Source organism: Oncorhynchus nerka, linkage group LG7 (assembly GCF_034236695.1).
Source record: "Oncorhynchus nerka isolate Pitt River linkage group LG7, Oner_Uvic_2.0, whole genome shotgun sequence".
In the NCBI taxonomy this organism is placed as follows: domain Eukaryota; kingdom Metazoa; phylum Chordata; class Actinopteri; order Salmoniformes; family Salmonidae; genus Oncorhynchus; species Oncorhynchus nerka.
In genome coordinates, this window is record NC_088402.1 from 38,527,550 (window position 1) to 38,550,343 (window position 22,794).

General features: G+C 42.7%; 2 protein-coding genes across 2 annotated transcripts; both read right to left on the reverse strand.

Annotated features, from left to right (window-relative positions):
- Positions 1-24: 24 nt before the first annotated feature.
- LOC115131595 (histone H3-like centromeric protein A) lies at positions 25-7,387 on the reverse strand. Its single transcript, XM_029663421.2, has 5 exons — positions 7,060-7,387; positions 4,923-5,094; positions 1,416-1,546; positions 828-902; positions 25-604 (listed from the first exon to the last, which is right to left on the reverse strand). The coding sequence occupies exons 2-5, from the start codon at positions 5,047-5,049 to the stop codon at positions 476-478; spliced, it is 462 nt and encodes a 153-aa protein (XP_029519281.1). The 5' UTR covers positions 5,050-5,094; positions 7,060-7,387; the 3' UTR covers positions 25-475.
- A 1,088-nt stretch (positions 7,388-8,475) lies between these two features.
- LOC115131594 (proteasome subunit beta type-7-like) lies at positions 8,476-14,646 on the reverse strand. Its single transcript, XM_029663420.2, has 8 exons — positions 14,366-14,646; positions 10,380-10,473; positions 10,167-10,264; positions 9,860-10,000; positions 9,491-9,606; positions 9,181-9,239; positions 8,946-9,097; positions 8,476-8,824 (listed from the first exon to the last, which is right to left on the reverse strand). Exons 1-8 carry the CDS (start codon positions 14,428-14,430, stop codon positions 8,713-8,715), a joined length of 837 nt encoding a protein of 278 aa, XP_029519280.1. The 5' UTR covers positions 14,431-14,646; the 3' UTR covers positions 8,476-8,712.
- Positions 14,647-22,794: the final 8,148 nt, after the last annotated feature.

A 22,794-nucleotide genomic window follows, 5' to 3' on the forward strand; every position in this document is an offset into this window, starting at 1 on the left:
GAACAGGTATGCAAATGTGAGGCATTTCTAATTGTTTATCCTACTGAATAAAAACATTTATTCAAATCCCAAATTACAACATTATTTACAGTAAATCTCATATTTGACCACTATACTAACTTGTCTTTGGTGGCATGAGGGCCCAAAACACAGATGAACTAAAGCAGTATACCCAAAAGTGTTTTTCCTTCAACGTACAAAAACACCTTTTTCTAAAATCAAAACATTGGTCAACAGTCCTTGCCTGGGTGAGCATTTTGTCATAGAATATACTGAGTTTATAACTGGCATGAACGTAATGCATGTGTATTTGGGGCAAATTAGATCCACTGACGCTTTGCATCAAAACATAGCATTGTTAGAGGTCCTCAGCACCCAATGGTCAGTAGTTTAAAAAAATATATATTAAAAAGAGGCTATAACAGGCCCACTCCAAGCCACACTGCTCGCTCCTCAATGGCTCATCTGAGTGTTCTCAGAGATGATCCACTCCTCGAATTCGCCGGGCAAGCTGAATGTCACGGGGGAATAGCGTTACACGCTTGGCGTGGATGGTACACAGGTAGGCATCGGAAAACAGTAAAACGAGGAAAGCCTCTGCAGCCTGGAAGAGAAAGAATGGTGTCAAAAAATTATGACCAGGAAACAATGACAATAGTTAATAAGGATACCATTTTTTTTATATTGCAGATATGTAAATAAAAACGTTTTCAAAATAAGTGTACTATGATGTTATTATAATCAAACATTTTAAAACTGTAAGAGAAGGGTTTAGAGTATTGATATAACAGTTCTTCAAATAAGCACAGGAGTGGGAACCAACCTACCTCCTGCAACGCCAGAAGAGCATACACCTGCCATCTCATGAAGTCCCTGCTATACGTCTGGCACACCTCCCGAACCTGAGTAGACAACCTGAGTAAACAACCTTGAAATTCACTAAATAATCACTAATAGGAAATATTAACTCAGGGTAGCAACTTTAATTGTAAAAACAAGCACTTTAGTTCATAATGCCCTGATGTGTGTCTTCATTGGTCTAAATAGCAAGCCCCCTTTTTGAAGTACGTGATTGGTCATTTTCATGTGATAATATTGAGATGATTTGACTATTGTATGCAGTAATAGTGACGTGATAGGTCAAATATGCAAGCTCTCGCATATTATGTGGGGAATTGTCGATTTTGCAAAGAAATATGGAATCCTGGAGAGACTTGTTTACCCACATACACAGCAGAGTTCACAGGGCTTTACAGGATTAACTATTCATCATCAACAACAGGTAATGTATTGTTAGAGAGTGGCAGCATCCATCTAAGAATGTAAGGTGGTTGTAAAATCGGTCCACAGGAGCCATGTGCTAATCAACCTCTACTATGCAAGACAGTGATGCGACAAAGCCAGTGGTATTGTACCAGGCGTGCAAACGGTCCCTTGCGCAAAAGCAAGTCCGTGCTCTTCTGGTACTTGCGAATTTCCATCAGAGCTCGGGTGCCAGGGCGAAACCTCCTCCTCTTTTGCAGGGAGGGAGCTACACCTGCAGGGGCTAGAGAGATCCAAATCATCTTTAAAACAATGAGAACCTTATAATAATAATAACATATTTATTATATTGCAACACTTTCAACTAGTGGTCACATACATAGCAGAGAGTAATAGGATACGGCATGTGTCAAAATTGATTGATTGCTGACCTTATGACCTGATGACGTGTACTGAATATGTGCCCCCGCCCCGCCCCCCCTGTTCGTGTGGTCATGTGTTAGAGGGTGTTTGAACTTTTGGGGCCCAGGAGTTGACAGTAGGTCAATGAGATGTATAAAGGCAAATTGACATAACGGACCTCAAAGACCAACAGCCTACTTAATAATATAGAATGCAGGGGCTGTGGGTTTGCGCTAAAGCTGTGGTAACAGTGTTAAAGTATATGCTCCACGTTCTGTCCCCAACTATGTGTGTGTTTCGAGACATTTTTTTTATATTTTTTTTAGTTTTATAATGGTTACATGTTCATTACACACCCCTGCATTCTATATTATTAAGTAGGCTGTTGGTCTTTGAGGTCCGTTATGTCAATTTGCCTTTATACATCTCATTGACCTACTGTCAACTCCCTCAGTTGTAAACATCTACAATAATCAATGGTGGAACAAACTCCCTCACGACGCCAGGACAGCGGAGTCAATCACCACCTTCCGGAGACACCTGAAACCCCACCTCTTTAAGGAATACCTAGGATAGGATAAAGTAATCCCTCTCACCCCCCCCCCCCCCCCTTTAAAAGATTTAGATGCACTACTGTTCCACTGGATGTCATAAGGTGAATGCACCAATTTGTAAGTCGCTCTGGATAAGAGCGTCTGCTAAATGACTTAAATGTAAATTAGACGTACGCGTCAGTTATCATACCCCGTGTCGGGGTTTGACAGAGTTGGTTAAATCCGCTCTTTTGCTCCCCGCTTACATGGCTAATAATCTCCAAGCTGCTCTAAGCGGTGTTGTTTGTGTGAATATTGTTTTCCATAAAGTTAATAACCCCCCCCTAAAACGAAATATGAAATGACCTCTTCCCCTATCGTTAAAGCGTGAGATACATTTTTAAAACCAGTGATTTAATTCAAAATATTTAGTACCTACATTTTAACACATGTTATAATTCCAAAATGTTTACTATTTCTTACAGATAAAGGGTCCTGTTAGCCCCGACCTGTAACTGACAGTTAGACTTACAGGTTATGTCGTTGTCTTTTGTTTGTATTGTTTATGTGTCCGCTGTGCGGGGAAAATGATAATACAAGCGGAACTACGTAGCTAATACTGTTGTAACTGGGGATCCTTATTGTAGCAACACACTTTTGTAGGGAAGGCAATCCTGCGCTGCGTTAGCTAAGTTTTCATGTCATCGGGTGTAGTTCATAAAGGTTGAAGAGTGTATGTTAGGATGAAGTGTGAATTCATGCCAGGAATAATAAGTGTGAAGTTTGATTTCCTCCCTTCTGTAATAAGCAGCCAATGAGGTATTTTTTCCTTTATTCATGTGTTTAATCTGAACCCGTTATAACGCCGGTTAAACTGTTATGTATGTAAGCACTTCAGAGTTATACCAAGCTAATAAGTCACTCCTAAGATAATGTTGTAAGAGTGTGCTTAACTGTATTTTTAATTTACTTTATAGTTCTCACTGAAGGGGATAATTCTCACTGAAACTACAGAATAAAGCCGCCAGTTAAAATCATGGAACGGTTGTGCTCGTGGTTACTGAAGGGAGCTACAAGACCATTATTCGTTTCGAATTCACCAACTCAAAGACGCTTGCCCGCTCCATCATAACTCCGTAAGTTTTCCCTCCCTGTGTAGATCAAACGTCCTGCCTGTAAATCCTGGGTATGCCCACATCATTAATGAATAAGATGTGTAGAAAACTGTTTAGCCATAGTTAAAGGCCTTTCATAAAGAGCCTGTCATGATTGCATGTCCCTTATGTTTAACACGTATTGCTTGTTACAGAATACTACTGTTGTACATTTAATATCCCCTAGCAGATTTCGTTGTTTCACATTTTCCAGACCTTTGCACAAATTCTGTCATGTTACTGTGGTCTTTTTAAAAGTCAATAAATATGTGTGTAGAGTGTACATGTTTGTTTCACTGTAGATCTGTTTAAGACCTCCTAGAAACACCTAATTTCATCCCACAGCATTAATTAATAAGCTGTGTAGAAGCTGTTTAGCCATAAGTAAAGGCCTTTCATAAAGCAGCTGTCATGATTGCATGTCCCTTATGTTTAACACGTATTGCTTGTTACAGAATACTACTGTTGTACATTTAATATCCCCTAGCAGATTTTGTTACAGAATTGCCTTTGCACAAATTCTGTCATGTTACTGTGGTCTTTTTAAAAGTCAATAAAAATGTGTGTAAAGTGTCCATGTTTGTTTCACTGTATATTTGTTTAAGCCCTCCTAGAAACACCTAATTAAAGGCCTTTCATAAAGAGGCGGTCATGATTGCATGTGCCTCATGTTTAACACGTATTGCTTGTTACAGAATACTACTGTTGTACATTTAATATCCCCTAGCAGATTTCGTTGCCTTTGCACAAATTCTGTCATGTTACTGTGGTCTTTTTAAAAGTCAATAAATGTGTGTAAAGTGTACATGTTTGTTTCACTGTAGATCTGTTTAAGACCTCCTAGAAACACCTAATTTCATCCCACAGCATTAATTAATAAACTGTGTAGAAGCTGTTTAGCCATAAGTAAATGCCTTTCATAAAGCGGCTGTCATGATAAACCTGAATCTGAAAGTACCTTTAGGATCTTTTCTTTGGGGTTCTAATCTCCCCGTGTGTACATGCACTGAAAATCCTTAGGCTGGAGCCATCTGGAAGCTCTGTGCCTGTACATATAAAGAGAACTCAATAGGAAACTAGGCTGAGAAACATTATTTAGATGGCTGTTTAATTGTTGTTTAAAGCCTGAAATGGACACAATGCCCAAGGGACCTTGTTTCTAACACACACACACACATTCCTTGTTTCTCACACACACCCACACACACATATTCAGGTCTTAAAAATGGCTTGTTCTGGACATTTATAATGCCTATGTCCCAGCGCTATCTATAGCCCCAGACATTCCTGCTTCATAGATAACAACCATAAGGGAGATAAAACTGGGGGGTGGAGGGGGGGCATGGGCCCCAAAAGTTCAAACACCCTCTAACACATGACCACACGAACAGGGGGGGCGGGGGCACATATTCAGTACACGTCATCAGGTCATAAGGTCAGCAATCAATCAATTTTGACACATGCCGTATCCTATTACTCGCTCTCATAGCTAAACAAAAAGTTTGCTTCAGTGTCAGGATTGAGAAGGCATGAGTCAACCGACATTTCCCCTCCTCCCCATCTTCCTCACCTGATGGTCCGCTCAGCCGTGCTGCCGGTGATGTTGAAGCAGGCGCGGTTGGGGCTGGAGGCCGACGCTTGGGTGTTGCACCCTTGCGCCGGCTTGCAGAAGAGCTGTCAGGATCGCGACGAGGCATGCTCCAATACTAGTTCACAACACTGAGTTAAAGCCACACCTTTGCCTGATGGCGAAGAGAATATGGAGAAAAGATGCATTTAGTGACTTGATCCAGTATTGACCATATAAGTTCTTGGACTTCATCATTAATCTTGCATGTCATCATCACACACCTGACCTGTAAGCCAATAAGTAAAAAGGTTTGGACTCAGACTGGATAAAAAATAAAAAGCATAATTTATGTCTTTATGACAAGGGTAATCAAACTCATTCCATGGAGGGCCTGAGTGTCTGCTGGTTTTTGTTACTTCCTTTCAAAATTGTATCAAATTAAGACCTAGACAACCAGGTGAGGGGAGTTCCTAACTAATTAATGATATTAAATTGCTTAATCAGGTACAAGGAAGGAGTGAAAACCTGCAGACACTCGGCCCTCCATGGAATGAGTGAGGGGTTTCGATTAATCTCGGGCGAGTGCAAGTGTAGGTGTGTTTTGCACTGGCTGAAAGTTGATTGCATTCGATCTGAAGTGAGCCAGGTGCCCCACTCAGGGCGAAGTCAGTACAAAATTAAAAGTTACATAAGTAAGCACTTGTAGTAATGAATAGGATTTCACATGATTTCAAGTGATTGATTTGATAAAGGTTTTCTATCTGCATTCCCAAAAAAAAAAAAGTTTTGGGATGGAAAAACACTTTCAGTGTAAACTTAAAACTAAAACCAAATATAAAGTACTTGGAACAAAAATATTTGACCGACTTACAGAAATCAATTGATTTTTAATTTAATTAGCCAGGCCCACCCAATCAGAATGAGTTTTTCCCGACAAAAGGTCTTTATTACAGTCAATACTCCTCAGTAACCCCCGCACCCTCAGATGATACCGCAAGGTAAAAGAAGCTGGATGTGGAAGTCCTGGGCTGGCGTGGTTGCACGTGGTCTGCGGTTGTGAGGCCAGTTGCACGCGTTGCCAAATTCTTTAAAACGACGTTGGCGGCAGATTATGGTTGCTCTGGTGGACATTCCTGCAGTCAGCATGACAACCCAACTTGAAACATCTGACATTGTGTTAGAAAACTGCACATTTTAAAGTGGCCTTTAAATTCGAGAAAAATACGTTTTTTTGTGCATATGGAAAGTTTGAGATTTTTTTTAAATTTTAGGTCATGAAACTTGGGACCAACACTTTACATGTTTATATTTTTGTTCAATGTATGTAGAAAAGATACACAAAATACATTTTTCTTATACTATAATCGTTGAGAACTAACAATCACCGAAATAAATGCCAAACGGTCACGGGAAATAAATTCCAATGGATTGAACAGTATTGATTTTATTTGTTAAATTCGGAGCAAGAACACAGCCTTAGCCATGGAAAAAGGCATAGAATTGCAGGAAATTCTTGGCAACTGCTAAATGTGGTCTCAGTTACATGGCAGAATCCCTGGAAATGAGCTCAATTGTGAAATTCTGAGAATTGCAGGAAATGTTCTTACAAATGCTAAAATGGCGCACAAAAAAATACAAAGATTGGGGCGTCTGGACGATGCACCATGCTGCCTTGTTGACAAAGAGGCGCAGATTACTGTTCTATTTGAGACCCCAAGCCTCTCCCCCCAATTTTCGCTCGATAACGTGACCGCCATAGTCCGGTGTACCCACAGGCCAGATTAACCGAGCCCCCTCAGTGACACATGCTATCTTTGAGTGAATGTTGTTATGCTGGGGGAAACCTGGAAACAATGCAAAACAACATTCACTCAAAGATAGCAGATAGCTAGCGAACTGGCCACACAACAAGCTAACTAGTAAACGGGCATCGGTATGAAAGCAAAGAATTTGTCAAATCAAGAATAACAAAAGTTGGCTAACTGACAAATTCATTTAAGGGAGGAAAGAAAGCTAGCGATAGTTCTTCAGAGAGCGTTGGGCAGCTAACGTTATATTGAGCAAGCATGCCATATCTAACATTGCAAAAAATGCAGGGCTAGCATAACTTTATAACGTGCAAAAATTACACACTTACCAGCCGACACTCATATTTTCCGTGACCAAAAGACCAGCTCAAAATTCAAACGACGCACGTTTGGTGTCCTTTTCTTTGCAGAGCCAATGAGATTCATGATTGGCTTGTAAAAACGCCCTGTTTATCGTTACTCCAATGGGTGGTGTTGGAGAAAGTGAAGCTGTTCTTTTGTGGACAAGTAATCACCCGTTTTATCGAGCATCTGCTTTTCCATGAGGTAAACGCATGTATGGTCACTCAGCTGTCTGTTTTGGCCATACAGCATTTACTGCGATCCGGGCCTCTGCAGAAGTCAGGGCATTCATACTTCTTGAGCTTCGCTCAGCAGCGCAGAGCCATCAACCAATTATGTCAATGCGGAGCTATACAGAGCCCTCTGCATTGTAAACGTTTTTTGGGGGAAGCAATGACGATGTGGTATGGAGCTTGATTTGGCCTATGCCAGCCTTCTGAGCCTCCGACACTGCGTGTCACACGGGGCTTCCGGTACACATTGCCAGATCAAGCATAAATCGGTTTCAAAGAACAGTAGTAACCGCATATATAGCAGTAATATGTAATAACTCTAGTAATACAAATTATAGAGACAGAAATATTCAACATGATTAGATTCAGATGTGTGTATGGTTTGGGGTGGGGGTTATCACAGTGAGTGCGGATACGTGCTAATATAATAGTTTGATGAAAACGTTTACATGCTTTGCAAGAAGAACGATTTCCCTAATAAACCTGTTTACATGGACACACCTGAATTCAGGTTACCTGATGGAACTCTGATAAATGCAGAAAATCGCCAATCAAAAATAAACATTCTACCACTTTATTTTTGGGAAGAATATTTGATTCGGGGGTTTGGACATATATAGGATATAATGTGAAAATTCTAAGCAGGGGTGAAGGCATGGGTGGGCCCACTGGGGAGCCAGGCACTGCAAGGCCCACCCAATCAGATTGAGCAAAAACAAAAAACAAAAATTTATTTTTTATTCTCCTCTGCATAAATCGACGTTTAGAAGTAGTTTTCACTTTAAAACGTTATATGTCCGAACTCAGAATCAAATATTCTTCCCAAAAAATAACATGGTAGAACATTTATTTTGATTGCCAATTTTTTCGCATTTATCAGAGTTCCGTCAGCTAGCCTGATTTCAAATGTGTCCAAATCGTTCTTCTTGCAAAGCGTGTGAACGTTTTAATCAAACTATTACATTAATCTGACAAGCCACAATAGTCGCATTATTGAGTGCATGGAACCGTACTCAGTGATGTACTATTGCATGCATGTTCTTGTAGAACCTGCTAATACATGTAGGTCTAATAAAAATGTCTAAATGCATTCATTGTATTTTGGTATTAAGTACCAGTAAGGCGATCGCAATGCAAATTACCAATGCTTGTTAATGATACTTAATGCCATTATCGCATGTAAGAAATATTTTATTGCCTTTTAATGTTTCATACACTGCAATACTGTTTTGAAAGTAAATGATTGAATTAAAAAAGCTGCCAAGTATGTATAATAAGCTATGCAAAACCCAATGCCATTATCAATTCACAAGTTCATCTTGGCTATTTAGAATTAATGTAGATACTTTTGCTAATGAGTGTTGGAATTCACAAGTGTGTTTGATGATTCCTGCAGCAGCATACATTTCACTGAGTGTCCATGAGCTGAATTGATTCATCAACAACATCCAGAGGCAGGGGTGTGACAGTCTTTGTCAAAACTGCAGTGGTGCCAGGCTTGTACTTGTACTGCCCTTCTCTGGAAACAGACAGAGAAAGGAAAGAGAGAGAGAGTATATTGTAAATTCCCGTTATGAATAATCAAGTAATATTCACAAAATGTTGTTGGTTGTAGCCCAGTAGAAACTTGTATAGCTCACCTTTTCCCCTTCTGGGCAGGCTGGTCATAGCCCCTAAGGTACTGAACCCCTGCCTGGGTGATGACACACAGGTCCACGTTGCTGCCAGAGCCCAGGTCACAGAAAATCCCAGCAGTAATGGCATCCCGCACCAGCTTTTTAGCCTCTTCCAGCTGAGCAAGATAGACAATTAAGACAGGTGAGCAATACATTTTATGAAATGAACAACTGTTCAATGAGAATAACTGCATCTCACCTCCATGTTTGGTCTGTATCGGTCCTCAAATATTGAAATAGCTGCCCCTGCTCCTGATCCTGCAAAAACAATGGCAGTAATGTTACCTTATCTAATGTTTCAGTATTCAATACAACTTCATACCATTAGAAGCTCTTCACACGGCCCAGATTAATTATTTGATGGCAATAGACAATGACCAAAGACAAACAATACAGACAACACTATCTGTGATTACGATGAACTGAAACGCATGGACAGATGGTGCAAAAAAAAATCTACAATGACAGAGAGTCAAGAATTGATGAGATAAACTAATGGGAGAGCATACCCATGGTAAGGAATGGTAGTTTGTCGTAGGAGCCGTGTGGGTAGACGCTATAGAGGTGAGCGCCAGTCACATCCACACCTCCAACAATCAGAGAGGAGCCAATATGTCCCTGGTACCTGGAGTGGAAGTCACAATTCAGGTGTAGAGCGCTACAATGTAACAGCATCATCAAAATGTTCTTGATAAAAACTGGTTGTTGTAATCAAATGAGGGATGTGCTATCATTGACGAAGGCACTGCTGTGTCTGTTATTTTATATTATGGTCTGGAAAGTAACTGGATTGTCAGCATTCAAACCGTGTTATGAGAGTGGCCACTGTAGTGGTCTTATTTTGCCATCGTCACAGACTCATTCATGCTCTCGCTCACCTGAAGAGCATCTGTTTTAGTTGTCGGGTAACCGTGACAACAAGGGGAGGGCGTCCTGTGCTGAGTGAGTGCAGCTCCACATTGGATGACATCATCTGAGTGGTGACTTCTGCATCTGCAGCCACACCTGCTCCACAACAGCTACAATAAAAACTGAGATTAGTGGGTGAAGCATGGTGACTCAAATAGACTTCAACAAAAGCCCCAGTCTTTACCTACCATTGTGCAGGGGCTGATGCTGATCTACATAGGGGTTACACAAGCTACACTATTATACTGTACGAGGTGTATTCTTTGTGGCACTTACTAAATGTTAGGTGCAATGTAGTGGATCTTCATGCAATTCTTGTCAGCTACTACCATGTCATCAGTGGCTCTTGTGTCAGCTCCAAGTATCACCCCATCCTGTGGAGGGAGGAAACCCAAAGTATAATCATACTTAGGGTATTGATTGTGCTGAGCTCAACCCTGAAACAGCTACATCACAGGAAGCGGAAAATGTGTCATGACTGATTCTCACCTTGAAGACTATGCCAGCGATGGTGGTTCCAGTCTTCCTTGCCTTAGGAGAACTGTAACCAAGCTCAGACAAATTCCCTTCCAACACAGCATTCCTGCAAAGTGAGCACTTTTTATGCAATGTTGGGTATATTTAGAGGAACTGGCATTGTGTTAGCCTATGTAGAGCCAGGCCGATATATATCGATTCACTGATATTATCTGCCGATATTGGCCTTTTAACGCTATATCGGTCTATAACCCCACTGATGTGTCATTATTGTCACAAAGTATGAAATCAACATTTGAAGCAGTTATTGGATAATTGCTCGTTTGGATGGCAATTTATGAAACTTTGAAACGTTTTAATTTCCCTGCTGTAAAATAGTATGCCAGGAGATATATTGGTATCATGTTTGCCCCCCCACACAAAAAAAAACAATCTGAATCGGACCCCAAAAAACATATCGGTCAGGCTCTAAACCTAAGCCTATTAAAAGCAGAGATTATTCAGGAAAGCTTCCTCTACAGTCTCTGCTAAAACTATGCATTTACATGGTAACAATATGTAGGCTTGCAGTAATTAACCGGTTTTAAACTGTGCTATATTCTTAGTAATGTCTGTAGGTTCACAATTTTACAAAAATGAGTCATTCAGAAGAAATAACATATTTTATCAGTTTCTTTAACAATTTCAGACCGGCACAGTAATTAAAGGACAATTCTGCCACTTTCCAACCTCATTCATCTCCTGCACCAAACCAGTGTCTACATACAGTACCAGTCAAAAGTTTAGACACACCTACTCATTCAAGGGTTTTTCTTTATTTGTACATTTTTTTTTACATTGTAGAATAATAGTGAAGACATCAAAACTATGAAATAACACATATGGAATCATGTAGTAACCAAAAAAGTGTTAAATCAAAATATATTTTATATTTGAGATTCTTCAAAGTATCCACCCTTTGCCTTGATGACAGCTTTGCACACTTCTCTCAACCAGCTTCATGAGGTAGTCACTGTATGTGAAAACAGCACGTTTCTATGATATGTGGTTAAAAAAATAAGGTCCTGAAACATTGCTAATCACAGGGCAGGGTTAAAAGTAAAAAAGTGAATTTTCAAAACCTGCAATGAGTTTCTAGCCCAAGGGAGGGTATTCTTGCTCCACACGTCACCGTGAATCTCTGTTTTATCTTTTGATGTCATTGGGTAGAACTTTAACGTTATATTTTTTTCAGACAAAACTTATAAATGTGCTGTTTTCACATATGTTGACAATCCAGAGGCGGCTGGTGGGAGAAGCTATAGGAGGACGGGTTCATTGTAATGTCTGGAACAGACTAAATGGAACTGGGTCAATCATGTGGTTGAGATATGTTTGATACAGTTCTATTCATGCCATTCCAGCCATTACAATGAGCCAATAGTCGCCTCCCACTAGCCTCCTCTGGTTGACACTTGTATTGTGCTGGAGAGAATGAACATTTGGTTGAAAAGTGGTGGAGTTGCCCTTTAATTGTGCATGAATTGGGTCTTGACTCGAGCCCCTCACATCCACCTCAAGACCTCGAGATCTTTCACAACACTGTGGTACAAACATAACATCTTATTAAACAGAGCTGCCAACTCTCAAGCACTGGCCGTGAGACACATTTGACCCTCTCATGCTCAGACGCCGCACCTCACGCATTGAAAAGTACTGCTTTTATTTTTATAGTCACGTCCTGACTAGTTAGTGCCTAGTCAGTGCGTTGACTTTTCAACTGTGCTCCGAATCGTTTTTAAATCGGAGCATCTGCGTCTGCAATTTAACATCACGAGCGGAACCTCTATCATTGTCCTATCACAGCACTGTGAGCCACGGCACCTTGAAGCAGATGAGTCTAGTTATGTAAGGGACCAAGAGGATTAATCAAGATCAGAGTGGAGCTGGATGGAGAGAGCAGCACAGTAGCACTGTTTTATGTACAATGCCAACAAAATTAGGTTGCTGTTACACCTCGATCACACCGACAGCGTCATTGCGCTAAATGGTACGCAGCATCATCTGGATATGTGTGCAACAAAAGTTTAACATTCACCTTTTACTACCTTTTCTGTCAAGCCGTCTATGCATACAGTTATATGTATATGTTCAATATATCCAACGTATGCACCACAGAATGCACCGCAACTGCCTCTGCAACTTAATGTTGCAAGGCAAACACAGCATTCCATTGGAAATAAAGGTACTTCTGGTGTACCAAAATGCAATAACGCTATCGGTGTAATCGAGGCGTTACTCCCATGCCTATTGCAGAATGCATCTGTTTGACAGTGTTTACTAAAGTCGATTTAATCCACACTTGCATTTGTCCCCTCGTTTGGTGATTGGCATTAAGACTGTGCTTCTACACCTGCATTGCTTGCTGTTTGGGGTTTTAGGCTGGGTATCTGTACAGCACTTTGAGATATCAGCTGATGTACGAAGGGCTATATAAATACATTTGATTTGACTGTGACAATGATAGGGCAGTAGACAGAGACCTACAGTATGTTTTAGCAGGGAAGGTTTGGTAGCGGGACCTGATGTGTAACTATGCCAGTGTAATCACATATTTGAAATCTGATATGCCTACTTGAGTGTTTGAAAATGAAGTATATGAGGCTATGTATTTTGCAGCCATTCATGGACAGTTTTGAATAAGTCTTACAAATAAGCATTGGATATAAAATGCTCCAGGCCTCAAATATAATTTGACATTTTAATATTGTGCGCATGCTAAGCAGAGATGGTAGGGGGACTCACAACACAAACACATCATATTATGTCTATGTAGAGTACGATGATGGCAAGGATTTTAAACTAGTGCGCATAAACCACCTGAATAGTGATATTCATTAGATCTTTCTTGAAGGTTTGTGATTGATAATTTAGTTGTTGTTATAATAATAACTTCTTTTTTTTTTTTTTAAACGGCACTTGGGAAACATAGATTGTTGGGGTGGCGAACCCTCCTGGAGACCAAGCAGGATTTTCTTCCAGACCTGTTTTTAAAGAAAGTTCACCCAAATTACAAAATGTATGTCCTTAGCTTGAAAGCAGTCTATTGACAAGGAGACTGAAATCTATGATTTGGTTACCCACTGCCATCAACCATTAATATTTCCTGTGCAGAGCCTTGGTGTAGTGCAGGAATAACCAACTAGATGCAGCCGCAGGCCGATTTTTTGTCTGGAGCGGATGGTCAGAAAATAATTACAAATCATTTGTAGACTGCGAATTGGCAGCAAGAAGCCCAAACAGATATGTTTGACTAAAACATAAGAATTTCAAACCGTGCTTACATTTATATACGATCACGCGTCTCTCTATTATGCGTGGGAATACTTGGGAACAGACTTCTTAAATTAAGATCACTTGGAGATGATTTCCTGATGATTTTAGTCTTTTATGTCCTACAATGGAAATTCCACACAAATGTTGTATTTATGTTTGCACCGAAAACTTGGGGGGCCAAATAAAACCACCCCCGGGCCAAATTTAGCCCTTGGCACATGTCACGTACTTTCCACCTGAGAGCGAACAGTCCCTGCTTCCAACCTTCCCACGGTTTCTCCCATTTGCCTGTTTCCTCATCTCATTTCTTTACTGTCTGAATAATGTGTCAAACCACCTCAAAAAAACATATTAGCATACTTTAAATGTAATCCCAAAGATCTCAAAGTTGTACAATTGAGTGTTTATTTAATGTTCAAAGCATCTTGAATACACCTGACCTGTGGTTTTATTTTATTTTACAGCCTGGTCATACAGTAGGCCTAAGCCCTGTCAAAATACGTAGAATTGCAGGACATTAACTTTAAAACGGTAAAATCTGTCTAGGGGTTGTGCCAGAGGACAATGAAAGTCACTCCAAGCTTTCTTACAAAGCTGACGGCCCTGATTATTCTAAAGATTTTTTCGTCGTTGCTGTAAATGTTTCTCAAATTACCATGTGAGCCTCAGAGAAATGAACTCACCTGCGAGTGTTTTCGAAGGAAAAACCAGCGCTTTGAGGTTGGCAAGGTCGAAAATTACTGAGCATCTTCAATCAAGATGGGCGAACGAATCCACAAACCGAGACCCCTTGTGAAAGGTGAGACAGCTTACTGCACTTTACTTTTCTACCCCTATTACTTTGTTAAACGCTGTCAAGGTAAACTGTCTTAGCTGAATGTGTCAGCGTTTAGTGGGGAGAACTCTTTCACTTTCAATTTTAACACATCATAGCCTCAGACGAATCAAAATACCATACAGGCCAGGGAGAACAAAAGGGTCATGGCAAGAAGGGATACAGCTTTTGTTAAGTTAACGTCAAAGGTAGTTTTTTTGTTGCATTTTTGCAACCCATTTCCTAACATTAACCTAATTCCCCTAACCTGCTGCGTAAATTCTAACCTGCTACGAAAAGTCAAATCTGACAAACTGTTTACCATCTTGTCAAAACCGAACAAAATGGATTCTCAATGGCTGGTTGGCTGATAGGAACGGGATCCTTGGGCCGTCCCAACTCGGATGTTTTAAAATGGTTAAGGTTAACTAAGGGTTAAGGATAGGTAAGGGTTACGACTAGGGTACGGCTGAAGTTTAGAGATGTCCGAAGGATAACACTAACGTTGTTGGATCACAACCAGCACTAACGTTGTAGGATCATAACCAGCTGTTTGGAAAATTAACAGCTGTATAATTGGTGCAAAAAGGTATTGAATTATAGAAAATAAAACGAAAGAAGCAATGAAGACGTGTGAATAGGCCTACTTTTATATGCATGTATATGGCGTGTAAAAAAAAGTCATGTCTTCTATGGTCATACTATCAGTAGACTATCAATGGCATATCCTAGGCCATTTGCACCATTATCAGTTTGTGGAGTGTGGAACATGTTATGGAAATGACAAGGCCAGTGTAAATATGCTGTATGTTTAGTATTAGTTTAAAATACAAAACAGTTCCTTAACATAATTATATGTAGGGTAAAGGGAACTTTCATTCTATTTTCTTGCACTTGGTCTTTGTTGCTCAGGGGAGAATGGACATCAGTTCTCCTGCTTGGTAGCAGAAACACATGGGAAACAACATCCTGCGCAGGGAGAAGTCCAAGGAGAAAGCCCCATATTTCAGGAGACTTGGATTCATAGCAGGTATACAGTCCCTTCAGAAAATATTCACACCCCTTGACTTTTTCCACATTTTGTTGTGTTACAGCCTGATTTAAAATGGATTAAATTGAGATTTTTTTCCTCACTTGCCTCACTCTGTGCAATAAGAGTTTAACATGATTTTTGAATGATTACCTCTTCTCTATACCCCATTCATACAATAATCTGTAAGGTCCCTCAGTCAAGCAGTGAATTTCAAACAGATTCAACCACAAAAACCAAGGAGGTTTTCCAATGCCTCGTGTAACAGTATAACTTTAGACCGTCCCCTCGCCCATACCCGGGCGCGAACCAGGGACCCTCTGCACACATCAACAACAGTCACCCCTCGAAGCATCGTTACCCATCGCTCCACAAAAGCTGCGGCCCTTGCAGAGCAAGGGGAACTACTACTTCAAGGTCTCAGAGCAAGTGACGTCACCGATTGAAACGCTATTTAGCGCGAACACCGCTAACTAGCTAGCCATTTCACATCCGTTACACTCGCAAAGAGTATGTATTGCTAGATGGGTTCAAAAATTACAAAAGTAAACATTGAATAACCCTTTCAGCATGGTGAAGTTATTAATTATCTTTTGGATGGTGTATCAATACACCCAGTCATTACAAATATACAGGTGTCCTTCTGAACTCAGTTCCCAGAGAGGAAGGAAACCGCTCAGGCTACCTTGGTTAGCGCGCACTGCGCCCGACCCGTCACAGGAGTCGCTAGTGCGCGATGAGACAAGGATATCCCTACCGGCCAAACCCTCCCTAACCCGGACGACGCTAGGCCAACTGTGCATCGCCCCATGGACCTCCCGGTCATGGCCGGTTGCGACAGAGCCTGGGCTCGAACCCAGAGTCTCTGGTGGCACAGCGACCACTGCGCCACCCGGGAGGCCCCACATACAGAGTTTAATGGCTGTGGTGAGACAAAACTGAGGATGGATCAACCACATTGTAGTTATCCTCTACCCAAGATGGCGTAGCAGTCGGACGTGTGTTTTGTCTTGTCCCGTCCTGTATAGTGTAAATATAGTTTTTCCTCGTTTTTTTTTTCTGTATATATTTCGTACATATTTTAATCTCACTTTCCAACTACAGGCTGAATATACTCTCCTGCAACCCGCATCACCCAATGTGGTACGGATCTGCTTTTTCTATACTTTAGAATCGGAACCCTCATCAGAAGCTAGCCGCTAACTAGCGGTCTTCAACGCTAACTAGGACACCAGCGCGACATCTACCCAAAGCATATCAGACTGCTTTTTCTCTACCACATCTCCGGATTCCTACCGCAAGCTCTGAACCTTTTATACCGGATCATCGTAAATAGCTAGCTGCAATCCGAGTGGCTACTCCTGGCTAACGTCTCTGTCCCAGAGCAAGCACCAGTTAGCCTGGAGCTAGCCTCGAGCTAAGCCCATCTCCCGACTAGCCGAAGAGGTCCAAAAATACCTAATTTGCCAATTGGCCTGGACCCTCTACTGACCCTCTACTGCCGACACGGAGCCCCGCCGATCCATCACGACTGGTCCGCCGACATAATCGTCCGAGGGGGTTTCAACAGGCTTTTCCGCTGCGACATCGCCAAAGATCCATCTGCTGGCCAAGGCCCGCGAGCTTTCTGAATCGCTGTATCTCCAGCTCACCGCATGAAGAGGAATAAACAGACTCACCCCATCGCGACGTCCCCCAAAGGTTAACTCTCTAGCCCTCGCTATCTCCCTGCTTGCTAATTCGGCCTGCTAACGGCTAGCTTGTCAAGCTCCGGTCCGCTAACTGCTACCTTGTCTAGCTCGGGCCTACGAACTGCTAGCTTGTTAGCACAGGCCTGCTAACCGTCTGAACCACCGCGTCCCAATCACTCTCTGACCCCATTTACTTTCTATCTCTTTTTGATTTTTAATTTGTTTATACCTTCCGGAAAGCTGCCTCACCCAATGTGATACGGAATCGCTATTACTTTTACTCTTATTTTTATTTTTATGACACACTCAAGAACCTCCAGACGCTAACCAGCTAACTAGCTACAAGCTAGTTAGTCATTGTTAGTTTTTTTTTTTTAAACCTGGATAACACTCGCCAGCCCAGCCCCCCTGCCCATCCACCGCTGCCCCCTGGACACTGATCTCTTGGCTACATAGCTGACGCACGCTGGACTGTCCATTAATCATGGTACTCCTTTCTGCTTGTTTGTCTTACCTGTCGGCCCCGTTGCCTAGTCAACGCCATTTTACCTGCTGTTTGTTGTGCTAGCGGATTAGCCTCGCCTACTGTTTTTAGCTAGCTTTCCAAATTCAACACCTGTGATTACTGTATGCCTCGCTGTATGTCTCTCTCAGATGTCAATATGCCTTGTATACTGTTGTTCAGGTTAGTTATAATTGTTTTAGTTCACAATGGAGCCCCTAGACCCACTCTGCATACCCCTGTTACCTCCTTTGTCCCACCTCCCACACATGCGGTGACCTCACCCATTACAACCAGCATGTCCAGAGATACAACCTGTCTCATCATCACCCAGTGCCTGGGCTTACCTCCGCTGTACCCGCACCCCACCATACCCCTGTCTGCGCATTATGCCCTGAATATATTCTACCATGCCCAGAAACCTGCTCCTCTTATCCTCTGCCCCCAACGCTCTAGGCGACCAGTTTTGATAGCCTTTAGCCGCACCCTCATACTACTCCTTCTCTGTTCCGCGGGTGATGTGGAGGTAAACCCAGGCCCTGCATGTCCCCAGGCACCCTCATTTGTTGACTTCTGTGATCGAAAAAGCCTTGGTTTTATGCATGTCAACATCAGAAGCCTCCTCCCTAAGTTTGTTTTACTCACTGCTTTAGCACACTCTGCTAACCCTGATGTCCTTGCCGTGTCTGAATCCTGGCTCAGGAAGGCCACCAAAAATTCAGAGATTTCCATACCCAACTATAACATCTTCCGTCAAGATAGAACTACCAAAGGGGGCGGAGTTGCAGTCTACTGCAGAGATAGCCTGCAAAGTAATGTCATACTTTCCAGGTCCATACCCAAACAGTTCGAACTACTAATTTTGAAAATTACCCTCTCCAGAAATAAGTCTCTCACTGTTGCCGCCTGCTACCGGCCACCCTCAGCTCCCAGCTGTGCCCTGGACACCATTTGTGAATTGATCGCCCCCATCTAGCTTCAGAGTTTGTTCTGTTAGGTGACCTAAACTGGGATATGCTTAACACCCCGGCAGTCCTACAATGTAAGCTAGATGCCCTCAATCTCACTCAAATCATCAAGGAACCCACCAGGTACAACCCTAACTCTGTAAACAAGGGCACCCTCATAGACGTCATACTGACCAACTGGCCCTCCAAATACACCTCCGCTGTCTTCAACCAGGATCTCAGCGATCACTGCCTCATTGCCTGTATCCGCCACGGAGCCGCAGTCAAACGACCACCCCTCATCACTGTCAAACGCTCCCTAAAACACTTCTGTGAGCAGGCCTTTCTAATCGACCTGGCCCGGGTATCCTGGAAGGACATTGACCTCATCCCGTCAGTTGAGGATGCCTGGTCATTCTTTAAAAGTAACTTCCTCACCATTTTAGATAAGCATGCTCCGTTCAAAAAATGCAGAACCAAGAACAGATACAGCCCTTGGTTCACTCCAGACCTGACTGCCCTCGACCAGCACAAAAACATCCTGTGGCGGACTGCAATAGCATCGAATAGCCCCGTGATATGCAACTGTTCAGGGAAGTCAGGAACCAATACACGCAGTCAGTCAGGAAAGCTAAGGCCAGCTTCTTCAGGCAGAAGTTTGCATCCTGTAGCTCCAACTCCAAAAAGTTCTGGGACACTGTGAAGTCCATGGAGAACAAGAGCACCTCCTCCCAGCTGCCCACTGCACTGAGGCTAGGTAACACGGTCTCCACCGATAAATCCACGATTATCGAAAGCTTCAATAAGCACTTCTCAACGGCTGGCCATGCCTTCCGCCTGGCTACTCCAACCTCGGCCAACAGCTCCGCCCCCGCAGCTCCTCGCCCAAGCCTCTCCAGGTTCTCCTTTACCCAAATCCAGATAGCAGATGTTCTGAAAGAGCTGCAAAACCTAGACCCGTACAAATCAGCTGGGCTTGACAATCTGGACCCTCTATTTCTGAAACTATCTGCCGCCATTGTCGCAACCCCTATTACCAGCCTGTTCAACCTCTCTTTCATATCGTCTGAGATCCCCAAGGATTGGAAAGCTGCCGCAGTCATCCCCCTCTTCAAAGGGGGAGACACCCTGAACCCAAACTGCTATAGACCTATATCCATCCTGCCCTGCCTATCTAAGGTCTTCGAAAGCCAAGTCAACAAACAGGTCACTGACCATCTCGAATCCCACCGTACCTTCTCCGCTGTGCAATCTGGTTTCCGAGCCGGTCACGGGTGCGCCTCAGCCACGCTCAAGGTACTAAATGATATCATAACCGCCATCAATAAAAGACAGTACTGTGCAGGCATCTTCATCGACCTCGCCAAGGCTTTCGACTCTGTCAATCACCATATTCTTATCGGCAGACTCAGTAGCCTCGGTTTTTCGGATGACTGCCTTGCCTGGTTCACCAATTACTTTGCAGACAGAGTTCAGTGTGTCAAATCGGAGGGCATGCTGTCCGGTCCTCTGGCAGTCTCTATGGGGGTGCCACAGGGTTCAATACTCGGGCCGACTCTTTTCTCTGTATATATCAATGATGTTGCTCTTGCTGCGGGCGATTCCCTGATCCACCTCTACGCAGACGACACCATTCTATATACTTTCGGCCCGTCATTGGACACTGTGCTATCTAACCTCCAAACGAGCTTCAATGCCATACAGCACTCCTTCCGTGGCCTCCAACTGCTCTTAAACGCGAGTAAAACCAAATGCATGCTTTTCAACCGATCGCTGCCTGCACCCGCATGCCCGACTAGCATCACCACCCTGGATGGTTCCGACCTTGAATATGTGGACATCTATAAGTACCTAGGTGTCTGGCTAGACTGCAAACTCTCCTTCCAGACTCACATCAAACATCTCCAATCGAAAATCAAATCAAGAGTCGGCTTTCTATTCCGCAACAAAGCCTCCTTCACTCACGCCGCCAAGCTTACCCTAGTAAAACTGACTATCCTACCGATCCTCGATTTCGGCGATGTCATCTACAAAATGGCTTCCAACACTCTACTCAGCAAACTGGATGCAGTCTATCATAGTGCCATCCGTTTTGTCACCAAAGCACCTTATACCACCCACCACTGCGACTTGTATGCTCTAGTCGGCTGGCCCTCGCTACATATTCGTCGCCAGACCCACTGGCTCCAGGTCATCTACAAGTCCATGCTAGGTAAAGCTCCGCCTTATCTCAGTTCACTGGTCACGATGGCAACACCCATCCGTAGCACACGCTCCAGCAGGTGTATCTCACTGATCATCCCTAAAGCCAACACCTCATTTGGCCGCCTTTCGTTCCAGTACTCTGCTGCCTGTGACTGGAACGAACTGCAAAAATCGCTGAAGTTGGAGACTTTTATCTCCCTCACCAACTTCAAACATCAGCTATCCGAGCAGCTAACCGATCGCTGCAGCTGTACATAGTCTATTGGTAAATAGCCCACCCATTTTCACCTACCTCATTCCCATACTGTTTTTATACTGTTTTAAAAAAAAAAATTATTTACTTTTCTGCTCTTTTGCACACCAATATCTCTACCTGTACATGACCATCTGATCATTTATCACCCCAGTGTTAATCTGCAAAATTGTATTATTCGCCTACCTCCTCATGCCTTTTGCACACATTGTATATAGACTGCCCATTTTTTTTTCTACTGTGTTATTGACTTGTTAATTGTTTACTCCATGTGTAACTCTGTGTTGTCTGTTCACACTGCTATGCTTTATCTTGGCCAGGTCGCAGTTGCAAATGAGAACTTGTTCTCAACTAGCCTACCTGGTTAAATAAAGGTTAAATAAAAAATTAAAACATTTACAAAATTAACAGAGTGAAAAGGAGGAAGTCTGTACAGAATAAAACATATTCCAAAACATGCATCCTGTTTGCAACAAGGCACTAAAGTAATACTGCATAAAAAATGGCATGTTTTGGCCGCGTCCGGGAGGTCCGTGGGGCGACGCACAATTGGCCTAGCGTCGTCCGGGTTAGGGAGGGCTTGGCCGGTAGGGATATCCTTGTCTCATTGCACACCAGCGACTCCTGTGGCGGGCCGGGCGCAGTGCATGCTAACCAAGGTTGCCAGGTGCACGGTGTTTCCTCCGACACATTGGTGCGGCTGGCTTCCGGGTGGATGCGCGCTGTGTTAAGAAGCAGTGCGGCTTGGTTGGGTTGTGTATCGGAGGACGCATGACTTTCAACCTTCGTCTCTCCCGAGCCCGTACGGGAGTTGTAGCGATGAGACAAAATAGTAGCTACTAAAACAATTGGATACCACGAAATTGGGGAGAAAAAGGGGTAAAATTCAAACAAAAAACAAACAAAAATTGAATGTTTGGAGAAAATTCAATACAACACATTAGAGTACCATTCTCCATATTTTCATGCATAGTGGTGGCTTCATCATGGGAAAGGGTGATGCCTAGTCAGTTGTACAACTGAATGCACTCAAGTGAAATGTGTCTTCCGCATTTAACCCAACCCCCCTGAATCTGTTATGGGTGAGCTTGTAATCATTAAGGACTAGAGAGTTCTTCAAGCTAAAAAAAGAAACAGAATGGAGCTAATCACAGGCAAAATCCTAGAGGACAATCTGGTTCAGTCTTCTTTCCACCAGACACTGGGAGAAAAATTCACCCGTCAGCAGGACAAGAACCTCAAACACAACACTGGATTTGCTTACCAAGAAGACGGTGAATGTCCCGGAGTGGCCATGTTACAGTTTTGATTTAAATCTATGGCAAGACTTGAAAATGGTTGTCTAGCAATGATCAACCAATTTGACAGCACTTTAAGAATTTTGAAAAAGAATGGGAAAATATTGTACAATCCATGTGTGCAAAGCTCTTAGAGACTTCCCCAGAAAGACTATGCCAAAGGTGATTCTAACATGTATTGACTCAGGGGTGTGAATACTTATGTAAATTAGATATCTGTATTTCATTTTCAATACATTTACAAACATATGGGGTATTGTGTGTAGATGCTTGAGAAAAAAATCTATTTAATCCATTTTGAATTCTGTCTGTAACACGTGTAATAAGTCAAGGGCTATGAACACTTTCTGAAAGCACTGTATGTGTAGCTAG